Below are 23,236 nucleotides of genomic sequence, written 5' to 3' on the forward strand. Positions count from 1 at the left end.
AAGAGTGAGGAGCGAGAGAGAGAGAGAGAGAGAGAGAGAGGAGAGAGAGGAGAGAGAGAGAGAGAGAGGAGAGAGAGAGAGAGAGAGAGAGAGAGAGAGAAGAGAAGGAAGTAACTAAGGGAACCGCATATCCTTTGGCTATAAAACTCCCTAAATGAGGAGAATGAACACCCATGAATCGTTTTCCAAGGTCCTGCCTTGAAAAGAGATTGATGAGCTGCTAGTGTCTAACCCTAATTTATAAATAGAAAAAGTTGAGGGTCAAGTTGATAACCATGACATACACCACGCCTCACAATTTTTAGTCATTTAGAGCAATTTGCTTCTTTTTCAATATCGTGGGGAAATGACCTAGCGACCGATCATGAAGTTCCTGACGTACTCCGCAGACTTGCTTCCTGAGGCATCTTTTCGATTTGAGGATCACGTGCCTTTGATAGCGTGCTTCTCATCGAGCCACAGTAACAGAGGTCGAGTACTTACTGTTAGTGAAATGATAACATATCTGTCCTTTGTGATTTATGAGGTTTTGATGTTGATGGCACATGACCTGCAGCTAGCTTCGCGGCAGTGGTCTCACGTTTTTCAATCTGGCACTTATACCGAAGCGCATCAAGACGTATGAGATACATTTCACGCAAGTTTGCAATTAAATTAGACTTATGAAAACTCAATATACAGCTTTCATTCTATAGAAATTCGTTATTGCTAGGCATACATAGCTTGTGTTTTCTCCCTTCCCAGTTATCTTATTTCCTCCTCATCCTCTAATTCCATCCCACTGTCTTCTGTCTCCCCTCTGAGAACAGTCACCCGGCATCCAGCCCCTGTATCGCCCCCTCTCCGGCGCCCTGACCGACCGGTCGGCCGTTTTTGCATACATTGAGCAACAGAAAGACTTCGGCAAAGGCGACCGCAGCGAGCGTTTTTGTGGTGCCGCCTTGTGCGTGGTTCAAAGGGGTATTGCAAAGAGCGATGAGATGCTAGCCTAAGCCGTTTTGTCTCATCACGTTATGATACGGCGTGTAACTCGTAGTCTCACAACGGGTCAAGCATAAACAGACGTCACACGTTATAAACACCGTTTCTGGGATGTTGAAAGGGTTCATCGACAAATCAAATGTTTCATCGACGCCACTAACCTAACTAACATAGCAATAAAAAACAAGATAGCTTTTATCCGGTGTCAATGACAGTTGGCACGGCCTGCATTAGAATCATCCGGCACTATACCTTTGCTAGGTGCATAGGAAGAGGAACAAACCAGGTAAATAGGGGTATTTGTGTTAAGGTCGCATATTTCCAGATTACTTATCACAAGGAGAAGCGCAGTTTTTGCGATGTTAGTTCCAAACAAAGCGATTTTGTTTCAACCTTGCCGCATTTCTGCCCAATTTATGTAACACCAGCAGTAAGCGCTGCTTCTGTCCGGTGTCTAGCCATGTGCCGGGGCCATAACTGGGTCATTGGGTGAAGGCCTGCTCTGCCTCACGCCGGCACTTGGCGGCTTCGTTATTAAAAACACACGAGACGTGTCGCTTTTGTCAACCAGCAAGGAAGATAACGGACACGTCGCTTCAGAGGACGTCATGGCAGGCATGCGCCAGATTTCAGTAAGACTGTTGTTCAACAAGTGTTACCGGCTTTTCTGAGAGGTTAATGTACAGATTCATCCATTCACCGCCAACAACTCAGCCTTGTTCCCAGGGTCGCAGTTCAGCCAAACAGACTGTGCTGGTGCTACCAAGCAAAAAAAGGAACGCATCGAAAATATTTTAATGAATAGTGATTTGTCATTTATTATGTCATGATAAAAAAGATCAGCAAATTTACCATATTTAAAATATATTAGACACCTTAAATTGTTCATTTATCGTTCGTTATTAATCACTGAGCATGATTTGTTAACATGCGTATTGCGTATTTCAATATTGCATGTTTGTTTGATGAAAGACGCAAGTCGCAAGCGTATGTCTATCGGCCTTTCTCCGCTTCATCCATATTGGCTGTGCACCCCTTGTGATGTCACTAACCTGATGAAAGCATGTACCCCTTTGTGGCGTCACTAGCCTGTTGAAAGCGTGTACCCCTTGTGACGTCACTAACCTGATGACGGCGGCACAGACGATGACGATGAGGATGGCGAGCAGAAGGGCGACCACGATACCGACGATGATGGAGATTTTCTCCTGGCTCTCTGTGGGACGGAGGGGGATGGCGTCACACGGGAACACAAGTAGCATCAAGCAGAGCGGATGACGTTTTTAAATCGAGTAACATTTCTGATAGTTGAATAAAACATTCTTATGAATAAAAGGTAGCCACAAAACAAAACTTCTAAAAACTGAACTTCGTTAGACGATAGGCGTTATCACAAGTGTATTCGCGGCCATTGGGGCGACGTAAGAATATATAATATCACACGGGGCCGGTAAAATGTTTCATTCAGGACCGAGGGATTTGTTGAGTTTTCCGCACGAGACCGAAGGTCGAGGGCGGAAAATTCAACAAAGCCCGAGGTCCTGAATGAAACATTCCGGCCCAAGTGTGATATTTATTTTAGCATATGCCGTTTAATTTCCATATTTAAGCTTCTTTAACAATTTTACATTCTTGAAAGAAGTGGAAAAACCAAGACCGAATATCAAGAACTAAAAAATGTACATATTCCCTGACCAAGATAATAAACCAAGCCGACTCATCCTTGTGTCTGGCTGTGAGTTGGATTCCTATCAAACCAAGAACATCTACTTCAATCTATGTCATATGAGAAGCTAGAGTAACGTTCGTTTTCAATATTAGAGGAGAGTGGAAGGTATACCTACAATCCTGTGAAGTGAGCGCTTGGTTTTCTACCCATGTCAATATGAATAAAGTTTTTACTGATCAATGTGAAATGCGTTTTTTTTTTTTGTCAATTCATTACACTTGTAAAAGGCATGAACTTGGCGCTACACTGTAGCGCCAATTAATCACCTACTGTAGCGGCTACAGTAGGTGATTAATTAATCTGTCAGTACATTAAGATTTTAAAATATTATCTTATTGAAAACCAACATTTACAATCTCTTCAATAGTTCGAAGCGACCAAATGCAACACGTCAGTTAACGTTAGATTTATATCAGTTAAGCTCTTTTCCAGCGCCTTCCTCCGTCTCAGGAAATGCTTCAAAAGTTCGCTGGTAAAATGTTTTGCCCATGGGCCGAAACCTTTGCTCAATTGACTTCAACATTATGCGGTTTAATCCAAAAAGCTTTTACCGCACGCTCGCGCTAATGCTAAAGACATACTCCGGCATATGCTAAAAGAAGAAAACAACTGGCCCCAAGAACTTTAAATTATCAGTTAGCATGCACCTTTTCCTTGATGTGTAGAGAATTTACCATAAATTGTTAGAGAAAATTACATTTAATATCTTCCATTTATGCTTTTTTCATCGTTTGCACAATGTGCTCTTTTACTTAGCTAGAAACACTAATTAGAAATAGTTCCCGCATCCGTCAAGAACAATAGGGAAGGCTTGAATTTAATACAATAATCTAAACGGTTTTGTAATCTATGTGAAGACACTTCTAAAATTGCCTGTAGAAATATTGAAGGCAAAAAGTCAACTTCTTCACAAGACTGATGTCTATAAACCTATTCAACGTGTGACAACTCAGCCGGTATTTCGTCGCCTACAGCCCAGCTTTCCCTAGTGACCGATAGAGGCGCTGCTATCGATGTCCGCCCGTGCCGCCTAACGAAGAACAATTATGATCAACCGGATACACAACGAAAGGATAGCGGGCAAATCTTTGTCAGTATTCAGACATATTCTTACCTTCCTCCTTTCCGAGTTCCCCTGGCCACGGTTCGTCTGGTTCTGAAACAAAAAGAAACCCTTTGTCAGCATTAGAAAGATAATGTATGCCTATATTCTAACTGCAGATCCACAGGTATGTGCGTGACGCTTGTCGAAGCAATTGTCCAAATGGATATATAGCAATAATCATAATTCATTTTCAACGATTTAAAGCGGTAGGCTTTAGTAATGGTCAAATGAAGCCAGTAAAAAGACATCAGTAACCGTAAGCGTTTCCAGTGCATCATTTCATCTGAGATACAGCTAGGTATGGGCGCATTTTATGATAAAACAAGTACGGAAAATGAGAGTCATCCCTGACATGAGAGATAACTGTTGACACTAGGATATGAGATAAGGCTGCTCTTGAGAGGCTGACCGAACGAGAACTCCGGCTGGCAAACACCACAAAAACAGCGATCTGGTCGACTTTGCTGTCTAGAGCAAATCTCGGTCTGGAGGGTAAGGACACCTAACTGTAATATTTTGTGTGAATCATGCGTCATTCAGTAAAACATCTTCTTCTACATACACCGTTATTTGCATAATTTGTTAGAAAAACTAAGCTGTTGTGGATTTTAGGATGTATGCTTGTTCCGACAGGCAATTAATGCTAATCCTCGTGAGATTCTAAAAAAGACTGAGATTGGTTGAAAATCGTGAGCGGGGGGAGGACTGAGGAGAGGGGTATGACTTGATCAAACAGCATCACAGCACATGTTCTTCTGACGTCTGCAAATACTGGCTTTTATTGAAAAGTTTAAAAATACGTTTTACAAATATATCAAACATTTCAAATTAAAAATAGAGTCCTCATAAAAGCGGGGTGTCCGCACGCTCATCACATAGTTCGTAAATGTCTGACAAAAGTGAAAAAGCAGCAGTACTTTCTATTTTATTTTGAATAACAAATATTGTTATGGCATGGCTCAGTGTCGTATAAGCATTGTGATGGGGATATACCTAGGACCTCCCGGTCCTCGCTGACCTGTTGTCGCGTTGGTGTGGTGCAGGTGCGGATCGAGGGTCGGGGAGAGTTCCCAGTCCCCACTGACCTGTTGTCGCGTTGGTGTGGTGCAGGTAGGGCTCGAGGGTCGGCGAGTCGCCGATGATCTCCTCCTCATGAGTCTCCAGACCTGAGTTGGGTCTCGGAGCCATGGCTGGAGTGAGAACTGAAACAGCAGAGACACCACGTTAGAACGAACGGCCGGGTATAGCTGACACAGATGACGTCATATGGAGGCCGATCGGTGACATTGCGGGGCTTATCGGCGCTATGAGTGGGTTCTACAGACATCAGGTATTGTTCAGGAGTGTGTCAACTGTACTGCACTGACATTGCGACACACATGAACGATAAGGAAGTCACAGCGATAGAGCGGTTAGTATCGCAGCTCTGGCATTATTGGATTTTACGTGTAATCGAGAAACTCTGTTGAGGATGGTCCTCTCGATTGTTCTCTAAAAGACACTGGTATACAACAAGTACCTATTCCCGCAAAAAGTTTTTCCATGTGTAACAGTTCAAATCTGTAGCTGTTTCGATATTCTGCATTTTTTTTTTTCGTTTTTAGTGTTCAAATATGCTGAAGCAGCTTACTCTCAATACCCGTCGGAAACACTAAGCAGCTTCTAATGCCATCATCTCAACGGAAACGCAGCCGCACCCCGATCTGGCCCCGGCCGAAACACCTGTGGTTGAACCGCTTCCGGTGACACGCCGAGTGCGGTTAGACGGTCCACATTTAGAGCGCTGAGCTGCTGGTCGACACAGGTGTGCCGGTAATCCCTAAACGGTGTCTGTGCTCCGGGTGGGTGGCTCTAAATACCAGTCAGACGCACCAGAGGAGCAGACGTTTGATCTCGCTGCCTCCGAGACAGGCATTGTTCCAATACAAAAGATACCTATAATATGTTTAAGACAGTTGACAATCCAGCTTGTTTTGCATGATCAATACTTTGAAGAGGCTGAGCAGATTGCTAATTTCAACTTCCAGATTGTTTGAAGATAATGCCGTGTGGACAACGACTCTTACCATGACAATATTCATTCTCATTTGACTTAAGATTAGGGGTGACGCTTTGTGAAATGGTATCAGTGCATTGTATCCATTGCAACCAAACTTATATGTGGATTAGGATAAGATTGCTATCAAATCCCATGGTATGATCGTATCGCTTTGTCAAGGTAGCTAAGTAGCAAGGTCACTCCGGTGTGTCCTTGCTAGGACATTCCTATATGTGGCCTTGCTGTTGCAATGCCGCGATATCGAGCGCATAGCATCTATATCCTAACCAGCTCACTTTCCGGGGCGTCTGTCGTTACACTCTGTCTTCCTCACCTCTCAGCAGCGGGTTGAAGGCCAGCGAGACACTCTGTCCCGGAGGATTGAACGCCAGTCGGGTGTCAGCCGGCGGATTGAAGGGGAGCGCGACCACCTGACGGGGAGGCGCCATATTTACAGGCGTCCTGCACTCGAGAGGGACCACCCACGAGCGCTGGCTGACCGCTGACCGCTGATCGCTGACTGCTGACCGCTGACCGCCACAGTCCACTGAAGCTAGCTGATCACTACCCGCCGATCGCCGATGGACACCTCAATCGTCATGCGATATTGGAGAAGTGAATCCGTCGTCAGAATCACGAGGGCCGTTTTCCCGTCACGGCTTATCTCACCAACTCTGGCGTAGGTGTTCTCGGAACTTCTGTGTAAATCGATGCAGTGGCTTCTGCTCCCGGATCCGGTAGACCGGTTAGCGGACCTCTAAACAAAGATTTGACTACTGTTTCTGTGAATAATCCCGTCGTTCCGTGTTTGCATCGCCCGGAACCAGATCAAGTACCTGGCAATTAGACTTGGGAGAATCCCAGAACGAGCACACAAAAGGTCCCAGGGGACGAATCGTTGAGCTCTGGAGATTGCTTTTTACAGCAGTCTTTACTCGCGCACTTTTCTGAAACTCGGCGCCGCACTTCAGTTTGAAACTTCAGCGGCAGTGCTTTTCACTAGACGCCTCTGAACGTTTCACGCTGCAAATCACAATCCCTCATTTTCAAGGGCACACGCACACACTCACACACTTCTTCACGCACACGCGCGCAGTCACGCTTCACACTCGCTTCGCCAATGCACTGCAGGTGTCTCCTTGTCTCCTAATGTCACTGCGTCTCCGGGGCCGTGTTGTCTCCGTCTCCCGAACAGCCTAACTGCCGCCCTTCCGGGTGTCCAGGTGTGTCCTTCCGCAGTACCAGAGGCTTCGGAGCAGCCCCGCCCAGCCCTCGGCGGGCAATTAGAGCGGCCCTGAACGTCACCACCTCTCCCCGGGCTACTGAACGGCTACCGAACGGTTACCGAACGGTTACCGAGTGGTTACCGAGTGGTTACCGAACGGCTATCGAACGGTTACCTGGCTACCGAACGGTTACCGAACGGTTATCTGGCTACCGGATGGTTACCTGGATACCGAATGGTTACGGGCCGGTGACCAAATTGTTACAGAATGGTTACCGAACGGTTACCCAACGGCTACCGAACGGCTACCTGGCTACCGAATGGCTACGGGCCGGTTACCGGACTTCTTCTATTAACCGCAGTCTGTGGGATGAGTAACCGGTCGCTGATGTAGCGAGGAACTTCCTGAGTTCAATCAAATGAGATGATTGGCCACCTGGTCAAGAACTTCCTCAATTCCTCAGCTCGGTCGTCACTACTGGTTCTCCTCCTATGTCTCTCACTCCCATCGCTCTCACTCTCTCCGCAGCAGCTCTCACACCGCGCCACTCTGTCCCTCTGTCTGATCGCCATCATCGTCAGCTCCCCCAGCCCGTCACGTGACACATAAGATCGCTATCTTATCATTACGACCTCGCCACGAAGATCGGACCGATCCCGCGAACACGATCAGCTGATCAAAGATAAGGGGGCACTTATACTGCGCCGCTGAGGGCAGGAGGGTACACATATTTGAACAGTATAAGGAGGTATTTGTCGAACGAGGAGTTTGGAGGGTCATGTCCATCGAGAAATATTTGGTTAGTGTCAGGGTATTTGATTGGAGGAGCTGGGACATTCCAGGCTTGATGAGCCAAGCTAACTATTTTGTCATTTTTAAGTTATTGAATGACGGCAGCTAAGGAAGAAATTGCATTACTTGTGTGATCTTTCTAAAAAAGCGCGACAATGCCGTTGTGTGGAAGACTAGCAATAGACAATGGGGATACCTTTATTGATTTCGTTCCACCTTTTAATGTCCGAGATAATCTCCTTCATCACCATCAAGTTGCTCTCCCCAGACGCCACCACTCTGCCAACTCCCTCCGTTCCCTCTGCCGCCCCACGCTGCAGCAGCCTCACACGTCTCAGTTGACCCGGGGTCAAGGTCGATTGCACGCACAGCTGGGCGGCGTCGGTGCGCGTCCCCCCCCCCTCCCAGAGAGGGGAGCAAGATGATGGGTTGTTACCAGACTGACACGGGATGGGAGGTTCAGGGTTAATTGTGCACTAAATTGCACCACACAGAAGGAGAAGACGGTTACGAGAAGGAAGATTAGGTAAACCGCCACAGAGCGCTGCTAGGCGTTGCTAGGTTTTGAAGAAGATCGACAAATATCCCGACGAAGCGCTTGTGTTAGGATAAGAAATTGCAAGAGATGTCTAGGCGTAAAGTTGCATGATGTGAGGTGAGTGTGGGGTTCGCACGAACTACCGGTCGTGGAAGGCCCACGAGTGATTTATGTTGAACTAACTCGCACTTTGTCGAGTCATCTGTCGCATCAAACGATAAGATACCTTCTCTGTCTCCATATCTACCAAATTCCCACCCCCACACACACTGCCAGGGCTATCGACCTGTAAAAACCACTGATATCATTCTACTCTGATCTCCCTCGCTGGCCGATAGTCTCCGTACATTCGACCATCGAGAGTCTGCGGTGACCGTCGTGTCGGCACATACGGATCGATATCGGTGGTCTCGCGGTCACTATCGGGCCCACTCGACCGAGACCGCTCTATCGCGCTGATGGGGAGGGGAGGGGTATCTGTGGTTGACACAGGGGCGGAGCCAGGGAAGGTGAGAAGGAGAGTGAAGTTATGAAGGTTCGTTGAATTATATGCACGGGCATATTGGACCTTATTGTGGGGGACGGCGATGTACTTTTGATGTAATTACATGCATCGCAAGAATATAGGTGAATTTTATTGAATCAAATGAAGTTATTACAAAAATTAAAACCTTTTTCTAATAAATTACAAACGTGTCTCTCTACCCCTCTGCTGCCTGTCCTGGACACGCCCCTGTCACCACGTGTGAAACCTCACGAGTCCGATGATCACCGAGCCCGGACAGTTTCACCTCACACGGTCCCTCGCTGACTCCACAGTCGGTTTCTCCTGCCGCTCATTACGCTAATGGCACCCATCAGGGACAATTAGCCGTCCGGGAGAGTCTACTGGACGATTACAGGTGTATTAGGCGCTGTACGGAATGTGAAGAACTTGAAATTGGGAAGAGAGGAAATTCGCGAGACATTTACATTTATAAGCGAAGCGACGGCAATGAAATGTTACGTTCTATACTTGTTCATGATAATAGGTGTTGCAACACTGGGCGGATAATAAAAATAAGAGTGTCTTCGTTCCACCACTATGTATAGTGCCAAACGCAAAATAAATCCGAAAGCCAGTGCATGGAAGGTAAGAAATGCAGCGTAGAAAATACGTGAGCTAACACGAAGTGATGCCAATGTTTTATGTGTTCCATCGAAAACCCGTGCAAAGAACGAAACCAACAACGTTCCGGTGACGTCATAGACAGAGACATCCGCCTGTGGTCTGTGGTTTCTGTGTTGTATGTGATCTGTGCTGCATACGTTATCTGTGGTCCGTGTCGTCTCCGCACTGTTTGTGACCCGTGGCTTCTGCGTCGCCTTTCGGTCATATCCGATATCCGTCGCGCGGTGTTCCGGCTAATTATATCTTGCTTCACCGCACACATAAGGTGGAACTACCCAGAAATTGAGGTAGATATGGCTGATTTATATCGCTGTGATCACAGAAAATTGATGGTGGCTTTGACCTCACTGGTGAAAACTACTTACGGCTGAGTAAATTGGGCGAAAGAGTGGCAGCGGAGGTGCTGATACTGCGACACTCGATAGACTTTCGCTGAGTGACACATGCGTGAGGAAGAGGGAAGGCATGAACAGCGGAGGCAAGTTATCTGTGTTATCCTAGAGTGAGTTTAAAAATAAACACCAGTACCTACTAAAGTGCAAGTATAAACCATAAAGCACCCTCTTATCGCATCAGCCAATACAATATTTGCCCAAGACCACTTAAAAGGTCACCTTGAGTTCTTCAATTAACTGTCTGCCATGAAGACCGTTAATCAAGCCAGGAGTTTTACCAAAAGTGTAACTAATTTACCGGCAGATATAGCCCGAAATGCTATGACGCTGAAATATATCTGTCACCGTCATAGAGGTCGACTATTTTGTCTTTTGAAAGTAATGAGTTTACTCAAGGGCATCTGATTCGCGACCCAATCTGGGCCAATTTTCCATTTAATCGGTCGGCACATTGATCGAACTGGTCCAAGGCTGAGCCGTTTTAACTGGATGCCTAGGCTTTTTGTAACAATGGAAGATTTATTTGTACAGACCTGAACTAATCAGATCGCTATGTAATGGAAACACAGTAAATGGTCATCTCAAGTCATTCATTATCAATCTTGTGGCGAAATACGTGTTACATAAATCTTAAAGTAGCGGGACATCAGCCATCAGCATTTTTATTATAGAACATTTCATAGACATCTTATTATCATCACGCGTTTTGTTTCTATAAACTTTACAGCTTTCAGCGGTTTCAGTTAATAAGAGATTCCCTGCCAACAGATTGTCTAGCACAGCCCATCCCCCCCTCTCTCTCTCTCTCTCTCTCTCTCTCTCTCTCTCTCTCTCTCTCTCTCTCTCTCTCTCTCTCTCTCTCTCTCTCTCTCTCCCTTCTCGCCTTTTCCAATTTTCAATGAATCCCTGCTGCAACTGGTTGCATTGCTGGCCGTCTTTTTGCTAACCCGTTTTCTAATTAACCCCCTTCCCTTGCGGCTGAGGACCTCTCCCCTCCCCTCCTCTGTGACGCACTGCGCGACATTGACCCAAATTAGACCCTGAACGCGCACCGCTGGCCATCAAAAGACGAGCGCATCCTCGCGTAAAAGACGCAGCGATGGTGACGGAAAGTGCTGCTGAGTGAGAGGAGAGCCGACGGAGGCGTAAGGTCAAATAGGTTAGCGACGACTGACAGAATCGACTGAAAGACCACTCAATAAACCTTGGGAGGATAGGACATTGTGCGCGCCTTGATGAAGGAAGCACTATTCATGAGATAGCAAAAACACAAGTCAACAGTGACTTCAGTAAATCGATATTCTCGGAGCAAATATCAAGTAGACCTGTGATTTCTTCCGTAATTCATGCACGTGTCAGCAAAGTTTGTTTTGCAGCCGGAGATGTGCTTTGACAACTCATGATCTCACACACGTCGGTTTGACATTGGACCTTCTGGAGGTCAGTTCCGGATAGTTTTGTCACCACGGCATTAATTATAATTTGACAATTGCTGCTCAAATAAAAAAATGTGGATCTCTCGCAACTGTTGGTAAACTATGGAATACAATCCTTTAAAAAAAAAACATGGGAGGAAGAACGAAGGGGAAGTAGGTATTCAAAATAAAACATGTACCGCCGCTTCATCTGACCTGGGCTGAAATGGATGTAGCGTATTGCACAGTGTGCAGTGTGCACACTAGAAATGCACGGCGGTATGCACTGTGCACACTGTCACCCTCATAGCAGACTAGGTTAGCAGGTCGTCCTGGCAGGGCGGTAAATGGTGATGCTGCCACCACCTTCCCGTAGCCCGAGGGGACTCGAAATGACTTCCCTCTGCAGCCGCGCTATAAACGGTTCATGGCTGACCTTCAGACACCGTGAAGGTGTGTGGAGCCGAGAAACGGAAGGAGTTTGTCTCCATCCGTTTTCTGACTCTTCAATACTGTCAGCGCATCTTCAGGTTACATAGATGCATTGCATTTTCCTTGCAATATTCCGTGCATGCATTTTATGTTGTACTTTACAGGTAGTTAATTGCACTCTGTGGGAGTAAAAGGAAGAACCAAGCACTTCCTGTCCCAAACTACCTGATATTGTAAACAAGGTCATATTTTGCAGACGGCCAATTATCATACGTGGATCGTGGGCTCAGAAGCGATGGAGCGTGCTTCATGTTATCTATGGTCTCAAGTTAGGCCCTACAAATATATATAAACAATGCAAATCGATTCCAAGGCAAAATACCGCGAAACATGCAGAGGCCTATTGTGTGGTTTTGTTTGTTTGGAGCTACGCATTTTACGATTGTATGGGAAGTGCTTCCGCCAGCCTAGTGGCTATAATGTTCTCCATAAACAGTTCACCGCGTCCTACCAAGGTCCTCGAACGGGATGGAGCACCTCTTCCGGAATCCAGACTCGTCTACGACCTACCCGACAGCGAAAATAGCAGCACTCTACTGTCCGACGCCCGGAGAAAACTGACGCGTAAGGAAGGCAGGCGAGAGACAACGGGACACGATACTATCAGGGATAAACAAATTGGGACAGCACTACTTCGGTGAGGAAGTGATCGTGGAAATGCAAAAAGAAAAAAGCGAATGAGGTATATTGGATCTGAAGTCAAGTATTGAAAAGCAAAAGCAAGCGGAATTCGGAACATGCGAGATAGACTATTGGGCGCAACGGAATTGGGTGCACTAGAAACATATTACATATCAGTGTAGGTAATCATGTTTAAAAATGCAAGCATTTGAGACACTTGACTTATATAACCAAGGAATCTTAAGCTGTTCCACTCGACCACTTCAAGGCATTCACAGCTTTCAGAGAGGTGACAAATATCCCCGATAGTTATCTAACGGCCCAAGACAGACGTCTGCTGTCAGGTGACAGGTTTGGCAGACGTGACAGGTTTGTCAGATGACAGTCTTGGCAGGTGTGACAGGTGTGGGAGAGAGCCCTCAATGACGGACGGAAGCACGCATACGGCTGGAAGGTCACACGAGAGCCTTCTCTGGCGCTTCAAACAGGCGCACGCTTCTCCCTAAAACTGTTCAAATACCGGAAGCCCGAGAGGTGACTTCGGAATGTCATATCAGACAAGGACATTTGATACATCTGCGGGGGAAGAAAGAAATTTGAAATGCAGGAGGAGGCTTAGGTCCAATGCGAATATGTCGACATATAGTTTCCATAACACTAGAGTTCGGATGCATTGATTTGTCAAATATGTTCTTGGCTATGCATCGAATCAGTATCTTTCCAAAATCCTCTCCTATCTCGCAATATTGAATGTGTTTCTGCAGCGTTTCGTCCTCCCAGAACGTCTTGTACCTACGACGTTGGAAGATTCGGAGGCCATTCCTCCTACGTTGTAATTCTGCTTTTAGCGAAAAGCCAGCAATGCCAGCATGTCTAAAAAGGGTCAAATCCCCACTTTACGTAAAGGAGCGAGGAGATAAGACATTACGGATGTAGGAGCCAGTCCGCTTTATGTAGATCCGAGCCGCACTTTGACGAATGCAAATCCACCGATTTGTCCTTGGCCTTGCATCGCATTTGAGTGAAATTAAAGCCGCACCTGACAGTGCGGACTGCACGCTCGCGTGGTCATGCACGTTCTGCAACTGCAGGGCAGTAGTTGCAACGCTGATGTCAGGCGATCTATGATCTCTAAGGGGCCTATCATTATCGGCACAGTCCGACAGAAAAGCTCCACCAGCAGTTCTTTTGCGCTGAACATGTGAATTCAAACCAGAATGCGCCCCTTACTCACGCATTACATGTTGTCTGAGTCCCAACTATCTCCAAATCATTGCCCGGTCACGTGTTTCAAATTCAGGGTCATGCGAGTTGAACGCAGCGTCTACCGTCTGGTCACGTGCTATCAGGCAGTCGGATCACGTGAGGACACCCTGGCATTAAATCGGTGGGCGGACGGACGGCCTTCGAGCAAATGGGGGTCGTTTGCCTCCTGTGGAAGACATAGCGGCAGACGCGTAGAGCAGGATGCGTGGATGGGACCGGCCGCGGGTCAGAGAACAGGGGTCAGAGGCCAGAGGTTAACAGTCAGGGTCAGCTGCCAAACCGTCACCGGTTGCCATGGAAACCATAGCTCGTATATGCGTGCTGATGGCGTGACGTGTTCTCGCATACCGCAGAAAGACAAACAGGCCTCGTGAAAGATGAGGTTGTTCTAAGCAAATGTAAAGATTCTGCTAGTGGAGAAAACCAGCCAGGTGAAAGCCGCCGCAAAATTCGGGCCTATTACTGGGAATTTTCCAGTGACGTCATGACGTCACTCTCCCACTCTACTTCCGGGCTTCCTCGGTCGATATTGGGAGTCGTTTGCGACACGTCGATTTCTCCCGCCCTCATCGGTCCTGCTACGTCACCATCAACAACACGAGGCGGAAGCGACAGTGGAAGTGTTTGCGGCCACGGACCTTCGCAGGACAATGGTGTATCGAAGCGAGAGGGACGCTGTATGGCACTGATCGATTATCATGACCAGCACGCAGCGAGGAAGGAACAACACAGGGGTGATTTACTGTGAAAGGCACGTGGTAGGAATGCGAAAAGTAAACATGTGCAAGACTGATTGAAGAACATTGCAAACAGGGGAACGTCCGGGAACGTCAAGTTCTTGCTAGCCAATGCCGTAAAACACTCGTCGCTGACCAAGCTTTGACCGTGCTCCTGGTCATGGTGTAAAAATATTAGCACCAAGTCGTCATCAGAACACTCGAGAGCAGCGACTGATGGCCAGACGAAATCAGGTCATGGGCTAGTTCACCAGCCAAGGTGAACTTGTTGACGGTATATCGTCTATCGAGGTGCTGATATCAGATGCTGGCAGACTGCCCATGTCCGTATCTGATGCAGAAAAGGCCATGGCGTACACAGCTGAATTTCGCTCATAAGTACCAGTAAAACGCCTTTTGGGCGAAGAACGAGCGAGTGAGATAGTGAGCCCTGCACGTGCGGAAGGGCGAGAGGGTACTTCCAACGGGCTTGCGCAAAGCACCCTTCTAAACAGTCGCTAGCGGTGTACCAAATTTGAACGCAATCGGCCCAGCCGTTCCTGAGATCTGGAAGCGACATTCTGCACGTGCGCACGTGCAAACGGGGTCCAAACTGACTTTTGCACGGCACCCTACTAACTGGTCCCCAACCGTGTACCAAATTTGAGCGCAATCGGCCCAGCCGTTCTCGAGATCTGGAAGCGCCCCCTGCACGTGCGCACGTGCAGTAGCACCTTAACCGCAACACATGGGAATGCATTGTCTGGTGGGTGCCTACCTGTTTGCCAAGTTTCAGCGAAATCGCCCCAGTAATTACCGAGTTATTAAAATGGGAACAAATTTGACACCTCTTATTGTTGTATTTTGCACGTGCACTGGGGGTGACACACATGCATCGGGGGTATCCTTTTTTTGTTAGAAGGGATGCTGTTACCCTACAAAAATTACCGCAAGCCAATCGCCCAAGCGGCTGCTGAGATATGAGCCTCTAAAAATCACTACTTTTGCAAAACAGCTTGAACACTGTTGGAATTTGTAAGATATCCACAAAGAAAATGGTTTGGGTTTTATAACAAGGGGACTTTTAGGAACAACAAGTAATAAACAGAGTTAGGAAAATGATAAGTTCATTTTCTTTGAGCGTTCATACAGAGGCCGGCCGGGCTTACCTTGAAAGTTGGCCTCTGTGAATATGTCCTTCACTGCCGACAAAACGTCTGTTTGGCTGTGTCGGTCGAAGTAGATAATTGTAGATCGTCTTAGGTAGTTCTCCACTCGGTGTATGTAGAACGTCCGTGGTAGATACTTGCGACTGGCGCGCACACGGCAGCTCACGGCAGCACTCACTCCGGCAGACAACTGGGCCGCCCGCCCCGTCCGCCCGTCCGTGGCGACCTCGGCCGGTCAAGCCCCCCGAGGCATTGGCAGCCCGCCAGCTCGGCGGTTCACCGCTGCCCCGCCCAGCCCGGCCCGGCCCGAACGCTCAACAGGGGAGGGGGAGGGGCGAGGTCAACCCGGTTATGTTTGTAGTATGAGGAATGAGGATAATGCTTAGGAATGAGTGCAAGCTGCCTGTGCAATGTGCATGTATAATTGTTTATGACGATATTCTGATGAATTTGCACACCCTCCCGCTGACAGATGCTAAACAGAGTTTAGCATCAGGTATGTTGGTGAAACGTGTCGGCTATATTCTTCCGTCTCGTACCAGAGACTTGACGAGATCAGCTTGCCGGATTGCTGCCTGCCGCGTTGGGCGTCTTGGAGCTTGCTCTTGCTGTGCTGCTGCGCCTTTATCCTCACGGGCTGGTTCAGCATCCTGTCGGGAGTTATCCTCAGTGACGTCTCGACCTGTGTGTGTGCTCTGGATCTCTAGTGGGTAGAGGTGAGCTACTGAGTACCTCTCTTTTCGCCCTGCGCTGGTCTTCAGGAGAACCTGACGAACCCTTCCGTCATCTCCATGGAGTAGTTGCAGAACTCTGCCCATGAGCCAGAACATCCTTGGTCTGTTCTTTGTGCTAATGAGGACGATGTCACCGACCGAGATCTTGTCTTTCCAGTCAGTTTGGAAGATGTCACGGGTGGTTTCACGGAGTCCCAGCAGGTACTCGCTGTGCCACATCTTCTTGTACTGGTCTTGAAGTCGTTGTTGTTCTTGAAGAGTGTTATTGAGCTGTTGATGTGTGTCATCTGGCGTGGAAGTCCAGAGTGGATCAGCATCTTCAGGGTACTCCGCCAGATGAAGCCTAGGGTTGGTGTGAAGTTTGAGAATCTTGTTGGGTGTCAGGGGTTCGATGTCGTCGATCCCGCTGTGGACGTACGTGATGGGCCGGCAGTTCACCATGTTCTGGATCTCCATCAGTTGAGTGAGAAGCTCAAAGTAGTCTAGCTTCGCCCTGCCCACTGACTTGTACAAACAGTGTTTCACCGTCTTGATTTGTCGTTCATACACGCCTCCAACCCAGCTGGCATACACTGGGATGGTGCGATGTTTGATGTTGTGCTGGGTGAGATGTTCTTGAAACTCATCAGAGATGAAAATGTTGTTGAGGACTCTCTGGCTGGCGAGAAACTGCTTCGCGTTGTCAGTGTACAGGAATTCTGGAACACAGTACGTGCTACAGAAACGCCTGAAGGACTGTAGGAACGACTTCAGGCTCAGATCCGGAACCAGATCCAGGTGAATGCAGCGGATAGCGAGGCACGTGTATAATACTACATACATCTTTTTCATGTCTCCGCCTTCGTCTTGCACAAAGATATGTCCGGTGTAGTCGATCGCGGTGTTGTTGAATGGTTTGATGAAAGAGAGACGCTCCTTCGGCAGGCTCGTCATCTTGGGGTAGTCGAACGCAAGGGCGTTGAGCTTTCTGCAGGTGATGCAGTCCTTGATGATTCGTTTCACAGCCTGACGTCCGCCTGGTATCCAGTGTCCACTCTCCCGCAACTCTGTCAGCGTCGTGCCGACACCGAGGTGCTTGCAGCGTCGATGCTGGTCGTTAATCATCAGTACAGTCAGCCGATGATCCTTGGAGAGAAGAACTGGGTTATGGACGGCGTAGGAGTATTTGTTGAGTTTTGATAGTCTTCCTCTACATCGTAGGGTTCCTGTTTCATCCAAGAAGCCGTTCAAGCTGGTCAGCAACTTGGGCACTATCGTTGACTTCGTTGTCTTGCCCTTCTCACGAGCCTGCAGGTAGCTGATCTCAGTGACGAAGGACTCTTCCTGCATCGTCTTCAGCCAGTACACCTTCGCCTGCTCCCTCGCATCTGCTTGCCTGTGCTTCAGCTTGTTGATGAACTGGAATACCATCGCTGTCACACCGTACAACCTCTTCAGTGATGAGAAGTCGTTGACGTTGATGATTGGCTGAGTTGATTGTTGCTCAGATGGTTCAATCGTGACTTGTTGACTCTGCAGATCAACCGCTCTCCTTGCTTCGTCTGACAGGCAGTAGAGTGGGCCTGTTGGCCACTGTCCTGACGTTCCACCAAGCCAGTCTGGTCCGTGTAGCCAGAGTGATGTTTTCTTGACAAACTCTTTCGCTGTCAATCCGCGGGTCAGCATGTCGGCCACGTTGGAGGTTGTAGCCACGTAGTGATGCGAGATGTCACAGTTGTATTGTTCTTGCAGCTTCAGCTTCATCGATGTTATGTCTTCCAGGCGATTGGAGGTGAACCTGCTCTTGGACTTGCAGCCTGAGGTCAACCACTCGAGGACAACCTGGGCGTCACTCCAGAGTCGCAAGTGATCGACAGTCATCTTGATTGAGTCGAGTATGAGCGGAAGACACTTCAGTGCAAGGAAAACTGCAAGCAGTTCCAGCTGCGGGATGCTCTTGTCGTCGGGTGCGAGTTTGCTTTTCGCGAAGACTAGCTGTGGTTCGGAGTTCTCCTGCTTCACGTAACAGGCGAACCCGTAGCACGTCTTGCTTCCGTCGCAGAAGAGGTGAAGCTCGGTCGGCTGTCCGATCTCCGTGTCACCAGTCTTCCTGGGAAACTTGATTTCACGCAGATAATTGAGATCATTCTTCAGCAGCTTCCAGTCTCTGTATACCTCCGGCGTAACTTCTTCGTCCCACGCCGTGCCGTCCTTCCAGACCTGCTTCATGAGAAGCCGTCCTCGGATAGTCACAGGTAGGGCCAGAGATAGAGGATCGAAGACCTTGCTGATATTACTCAGCAGCTGCCTCTTCGTGATTCCCTGAGGTCGCTCTTCGAAGCTGAAGTCGGCCAGTGACACTACATCTTGCTTGGAGTCGTAGAAGTATCCCAGTACCTTCTCGACGGGAGCGTCATGCTGATGGATGGTGTCTTCAGATGCCATGATGTCAACCAGCTGTGGGTGGTTTGACATCCAGCTGCGAAGGTTGAAGCCTCCTTCCATCATGATCTGTCGGCTGTTGTTGTAGATGTTGAAGAGTGTCTGTGGATCTGATGTTGAGAAGATAAAGTTGTCGACATACAGCGACTCCTTCAGTGCGGTTGCAGCCACTGAGCTTGAGTACCTTTCCAGGTGGAGTTGGATGATGTGATTCAGGATGAATGGAGAACAGTTGAGTCCAAACAGGATGGTTCTGAAGCGGTAGGTCTTGATGCCTTCATCAGTCTGTCATAGGAAGCAGAACCTGTCTTTGTCCTCCTCGTGCTTCAGATAGACCTGAAGAAAGGCCTTTTCGATGTCGGATAGGAGAACGTAGTCATTCGTACGGAATCTCAGCAGGAGCGTGACGAGATCGTTGAGAAGGTCGATTCCTCGGAAACAGGCTTCGTTCAGAGATGGTTTGTCTCCAATCTTCAAACTACAGTTGAAGACGGGTCGCACCTTCGTCGTTGTTTGAGGGTCAGTCTTCACAACAGGATGATGTGGAATGAAGACCCGCTGGTTGGATGTCGCTTGCTCTGGAACAACCTCTTCTATGATGCCATCACGAAGCTGTTGTTCGAAGACCGCTGTGTAGGCGTCAGCCAGGTCACGTTTGTTCAGTTTCTCACGCACTTTCTTCATCGTTGCCAGTGCGACTTCGTAGTTTCCTGGAACGTCCTTGACGTTGTCGTAGAATGGTACTTTGATGTAGTATTTGCCATCCTTGAATTCAACTTCTTCTGTGAACTTCTCCACCAGCTGGCGTTCCTGAGATGAGACGCTCTCGTTGACCTCTCTGATGCCCAAACTCTCGATGCTGAACAAGTGTTCTATCTGAAGGTCAACGTCACTGTCGCTGGACGTGTGAGCAAGTGGATGAAAATGTGATGTCTTCGGATACAACACTGCTTGGACCAGAAGACTTGTTGGTGGCTCGGTGGGCTCAGCTGCACTAGATGTGTTGCTGAGTGAAGAAGTCTGTACGTCTTCTGAGGCCGCCAACAAACGATCAGGCACCTGAAGTTCCGTTGTCTGGGACGCCTCTGATGAAATCGGTGCTGGGGTTGTTTGTCGTTTGATTGTTGATGTTTGTTGGGCCCCACTGTTGATGTATGTTTGAGTCTGCGTTTGTGTTTGGTTTTGTGTTTGAGTTTGAGTTTGACGTTCGTTTGTTTGTAGCGAGTGTGTTTGTGTTTGTTGTTCGTGTGTTTGTTGTTTGGATGTTTGTGTTTGTTGTTCAAGCGCGATGCTTGAACATCCAACGTCCAGCATCTGCTCCTTCATGCTGTGCAAATCATCATGTTCGCCGCTCGGAGCCGGTGTCTGAGACCTGTGAGTGATGCAGGCGTCGTTGTTGCTTTTGTGGGTGCATCTGCTGTCCTCCAGCAGACGCGTTGACCGTCAATAGGAGGCGTTTCCGCGATGACGGCTGCCGGCATCGGCTTCGTCATCCCCTGCCGGTGCTGAGGTGTCGTGCCGGTCTTCTTGATGCTCATCGGTGCTGTCTTCATGTTCAGCCACTCCCTCCTGGCTTCCTCCGCTGTAGAAGCTGTCGATGTCGCCGAAGAGGATGTGTCCATCTTGCACCTCCAAGGCAGTGCCCAGTCCGAGGTCCACGCTCCTCAGAGGTTTGAGCGCACCTATGACGTCAGACCCCAGGAGGCAGTCGAAGTCGCCGATCGTGTCGGAGGTGATGTCGTTGAAGAAAGAATCCGCTAGGCGCACGCCGTCAGTCTTCAGCTTGTGCACCAGAGACTTCACACCTGGAATGTCATAATCCAAGTTCATATCGGGATCCACCAAGAAGCTGTGTCTTGCTGTTGCCGTCGGAGTGAAGATGACGTCACAAGTGGCAGAGCTGTAACTCTGCTTCTTGACGCCGATGCAGGTCTTGACATTGTACTCTGTCGTCGGTGAGTTTGAGTTGAATCCTAGCCGAGCTGCCAGGTCTTCACTGATATTTGATGCTTGAGAGCCGAAGTCAATCATGCATCTGACTCGTTCACAGATCTCGCCATTGTTGACCTGCATGATGACTGACATCGACGGAAGTAGAACAGTCTGACCTTTGTGTAGGTTGTTGCACATGAGACGCAAGCCGCTCTGTATCTGGGTGTGATCGGCGGTCTTAACAACACACACAGCCGAGATGTGATGTTTGCTGCTGCAAATCGTGCAGGGATAGGTGAGTCCAGCTGACTGGGCCTTACACTCAGCTATCTTGTGGGCCCCGCTGCATTTGGTGCAGAGGTCGAGATCCTTCAGTCTCCTGATTCTTGATTGTGGAGTTGTGTATACTGTGCACTTGAGCATCGAATGTGAACCTGCACACAGCTTGCACGCTCTGAATTTGGAGTCGGGTTTGGACGCTGCAGATCCTGTCGGCTTACTGACGCTCTCTGTGCCCGTCTGGAACCTCTGCAGTGTCGACTTCACAGATGACGATGTAGACTCATCAAGTTGATGCTGTCCGTGAGGGTGACGAGTCCTTGGAGGCTTCGGTTTTGCTCCTTGATGCTCTTGGACTTGCTTCACCTCTTGCTGTTTCGCTGGTGTTGATGTCTTCATCAGTGACTTGATGATCGTGTTGTAGTTCTCCAGCAACTCTCTCGTTGAGGGGAAGTCCGTCTGCAGGGTGGTGCTCAGCTTCGACTTGAAGTTCGTCGGGAGTTTCTGACAGATCATGTAGCTGACGATCTTGCTGCCGAGAGTGTCGTCCTGAAGAGCATCGAAGCCAAATGCCTTCAATTCATACACTGAGGTACGTGCTGTGTTGAAGAACGACCGTAGAGCGGTAAAGTCCTTTGCTGGCGGTGAAGTGAGCTCGTGCAGCCTCCTGATGTGCTCTTCAACCACGATATCATTGTCCAGGTACTCTTCCTTGAGGAACACTCTGGCCAGCTCGTAGCTCTTCTCGTCGTTCGACAGGTGCTTGATTGTGTCCAAGGCATTTCCTCTTAAGTAACTCTTCAGATACATCAGTTTCGCCGTGTTGCTGTCGGCGCTGTTGTTTCCGATGAGGTCGTCGAACATGTTCAAGAAGTCGTTGAAGGAGATGACGTTATCCTGTGACCCCGAGAACAGAGGCATCTTCAGTTTTTGGATGTCTGGTCGCTTGATGCTTGCTGTGTCGACTGAAGTTTGTTCTTCCTTCACGGCCTTGGAGCAGTTCTTCATGAAGTTGAAGAACGTCTTCTTGGAGTTGGAGAAACTGTCATACACCTCTGATATCCACGGCTCTTCACCATCCATCTCTTCTTCTGAGGTCAGAAGCGATACATACTCGATGTGCTTGGACTCAACGTCTGACCATGCTTCCTGCAGCTCCTTCCAGCAATCCTGAACCAGACCAGGTTCCGCTTCATCAGCGATCTGCTTCAGAAGATTTCTGTTGATCCTGGTGAACGCGCGCTTGCCGTTGGAGCGGGCAACCCTCAGTTTGTCCATGTTCGTTACCCTGAGAAGAACGACTGGTGTTGAAGAGCGACAGCAACGGTATCCTCACGCTGAAGACGCTGCCGCACTCTGTAGAACGCGTTGAACTGCTGATGTAGGATGACAGCAACGGTATCCTCACGTTGAAGACTCTGCCGCACTCTGAAGAACGTGATGAACTGCTGATGTTGTAGGATGACAGCAACGGTGTCCTCACGTTGAAGATGCTGTTGATGAACACGCTGAAGGCACTCAAAACCTCACAGCCGCTGAGACCGATTCGCCTGGGTACGGCGTGTTGTATACCAGTAGCCAGCTGCCAGTAGGTACTATGTGTGTAATCTCAGCAGTGCTAGTGAATGTTTATAATTGTACGACCGTGTTTATCAGTTGTCAGGTTTGTCAATAGTTTTTCAGCAATAACAATATGTGCACGGTTTTACGTTCAGTTTGCGAGACGATTCGGCTTCGTGTAATATTCACAGTTTTTCTATGTTGGAATTTGTAAGATATCCACAAAGAAAATGGTTTGGGTTTTATAACAAGGGGACTTTTAGGAACAACAAGTAATAAACAGAGTTAGGAAAATGATAAGTTCATTTTCTTTGAGCGTTCATACAGAGGCCGGCCGGGCTTACCTTGAAAGTTGGCCTCTGTGAATATGTCCTTCACTGCCGACAAAACGTCTGTTTGGCTGTGTCGGTCGAAGTAGATAATTGTAGATCGTCTTAGGTAGTTCTCCACTCGGTGTATGTAGAACGTCCGTGGTAGATACTTGCGACTGGCGCGCACACGGCAGCTCACGGCAGCACTCACTCCGGCAGACAACTGGGCCCCGTCCGCCCGTCCGTGGCGACCTCGGCCGGTCAAGCCCCCCGAGGCATTGGCAGCCCGCCAGCTCGGCGGTTCACCGCTGCCCCGCCCAGCCCGGCCCGGCCCGAACGCTCAAC

The 23,236-nt window shown here is 48.5% G+C and overlaps 3 protein-coding genes across 3 annotated transcripts; all 3 read right to left on the minus strand.

The window, feature by feature from the left end:
* Positions 1–2,106: 2,106 nt before the first annotated feature.
* On the minus strand, positions 2,107–7,638 carry LOC122377018 (the record flags this gene model as incomplete). Its single annotated transcript, XM_043356988.1, has 4 exons — positions 6,188–7,638; positions 4,901–5,017; positions 3,825–3,866; positions 2,107–2,197 (listed from the first exon to the last, which is right to left on the minus strand). Coding segments are annotated over exons 1-4 (365 nt in total), but the record flags the coding sequence as incomplete, so codon positions are not given.
* A 4,777-nt stretch (positions 7,639–12,415) lies between these two features.
* LOC122377020 lies at positions 12,416–20,135 on the minus strand. Its single transcript, XM_043356990.1, has 4 exons — positions 20,115–20,135; positions 19,485–19,685; positions 16,527–19,094; positions 12,416–12,439 (listed from the first exon to the last, which is right to left on the minus strand). Exons 1-4 carry the CDS (start codon positions 20,133–20,135, stop codon positions 12,416–12,418), a joined length of 2,814 nt encoding a protein of 937 aa, XP_043212925.1.
* LOC122377019 lies at positions 19,803–21,834 on the minus strand. The gene has a single exon (XM_043356989.1). The coding sequence runs from the start codon at positions 21,828–21,830 to the stop codon at positions 20,253–20,255; it is 1,578 nt and encodes a 525-aa protein (XP_043212924.1). The 5' UTR covers positions 21,831–21,834; the 3' UTR covers positions 19,803–20,252.
* Positions 21,835–23,236: the final 1,402 nt, after the last annotated feature.

This window comes from Amphibalanus amphitrite, unplaced genomic scaffold (assembly GCF_019059575.1).
Source record: "Amphibalanus amphitrite isolate SeventyFive unplaced genomic scaffold, NRLGWU_Aamphi_draft 002458F_arrow, whole genome shotgun sequence".
In the NCBI taxonomy this organism is placed as follows: Eukaryota; Metazoa; Arthropoda; class Thecostraca; order Balanomorpha; family Balanidae; genus Amphibalanus; species Amphibalanus amphitrite.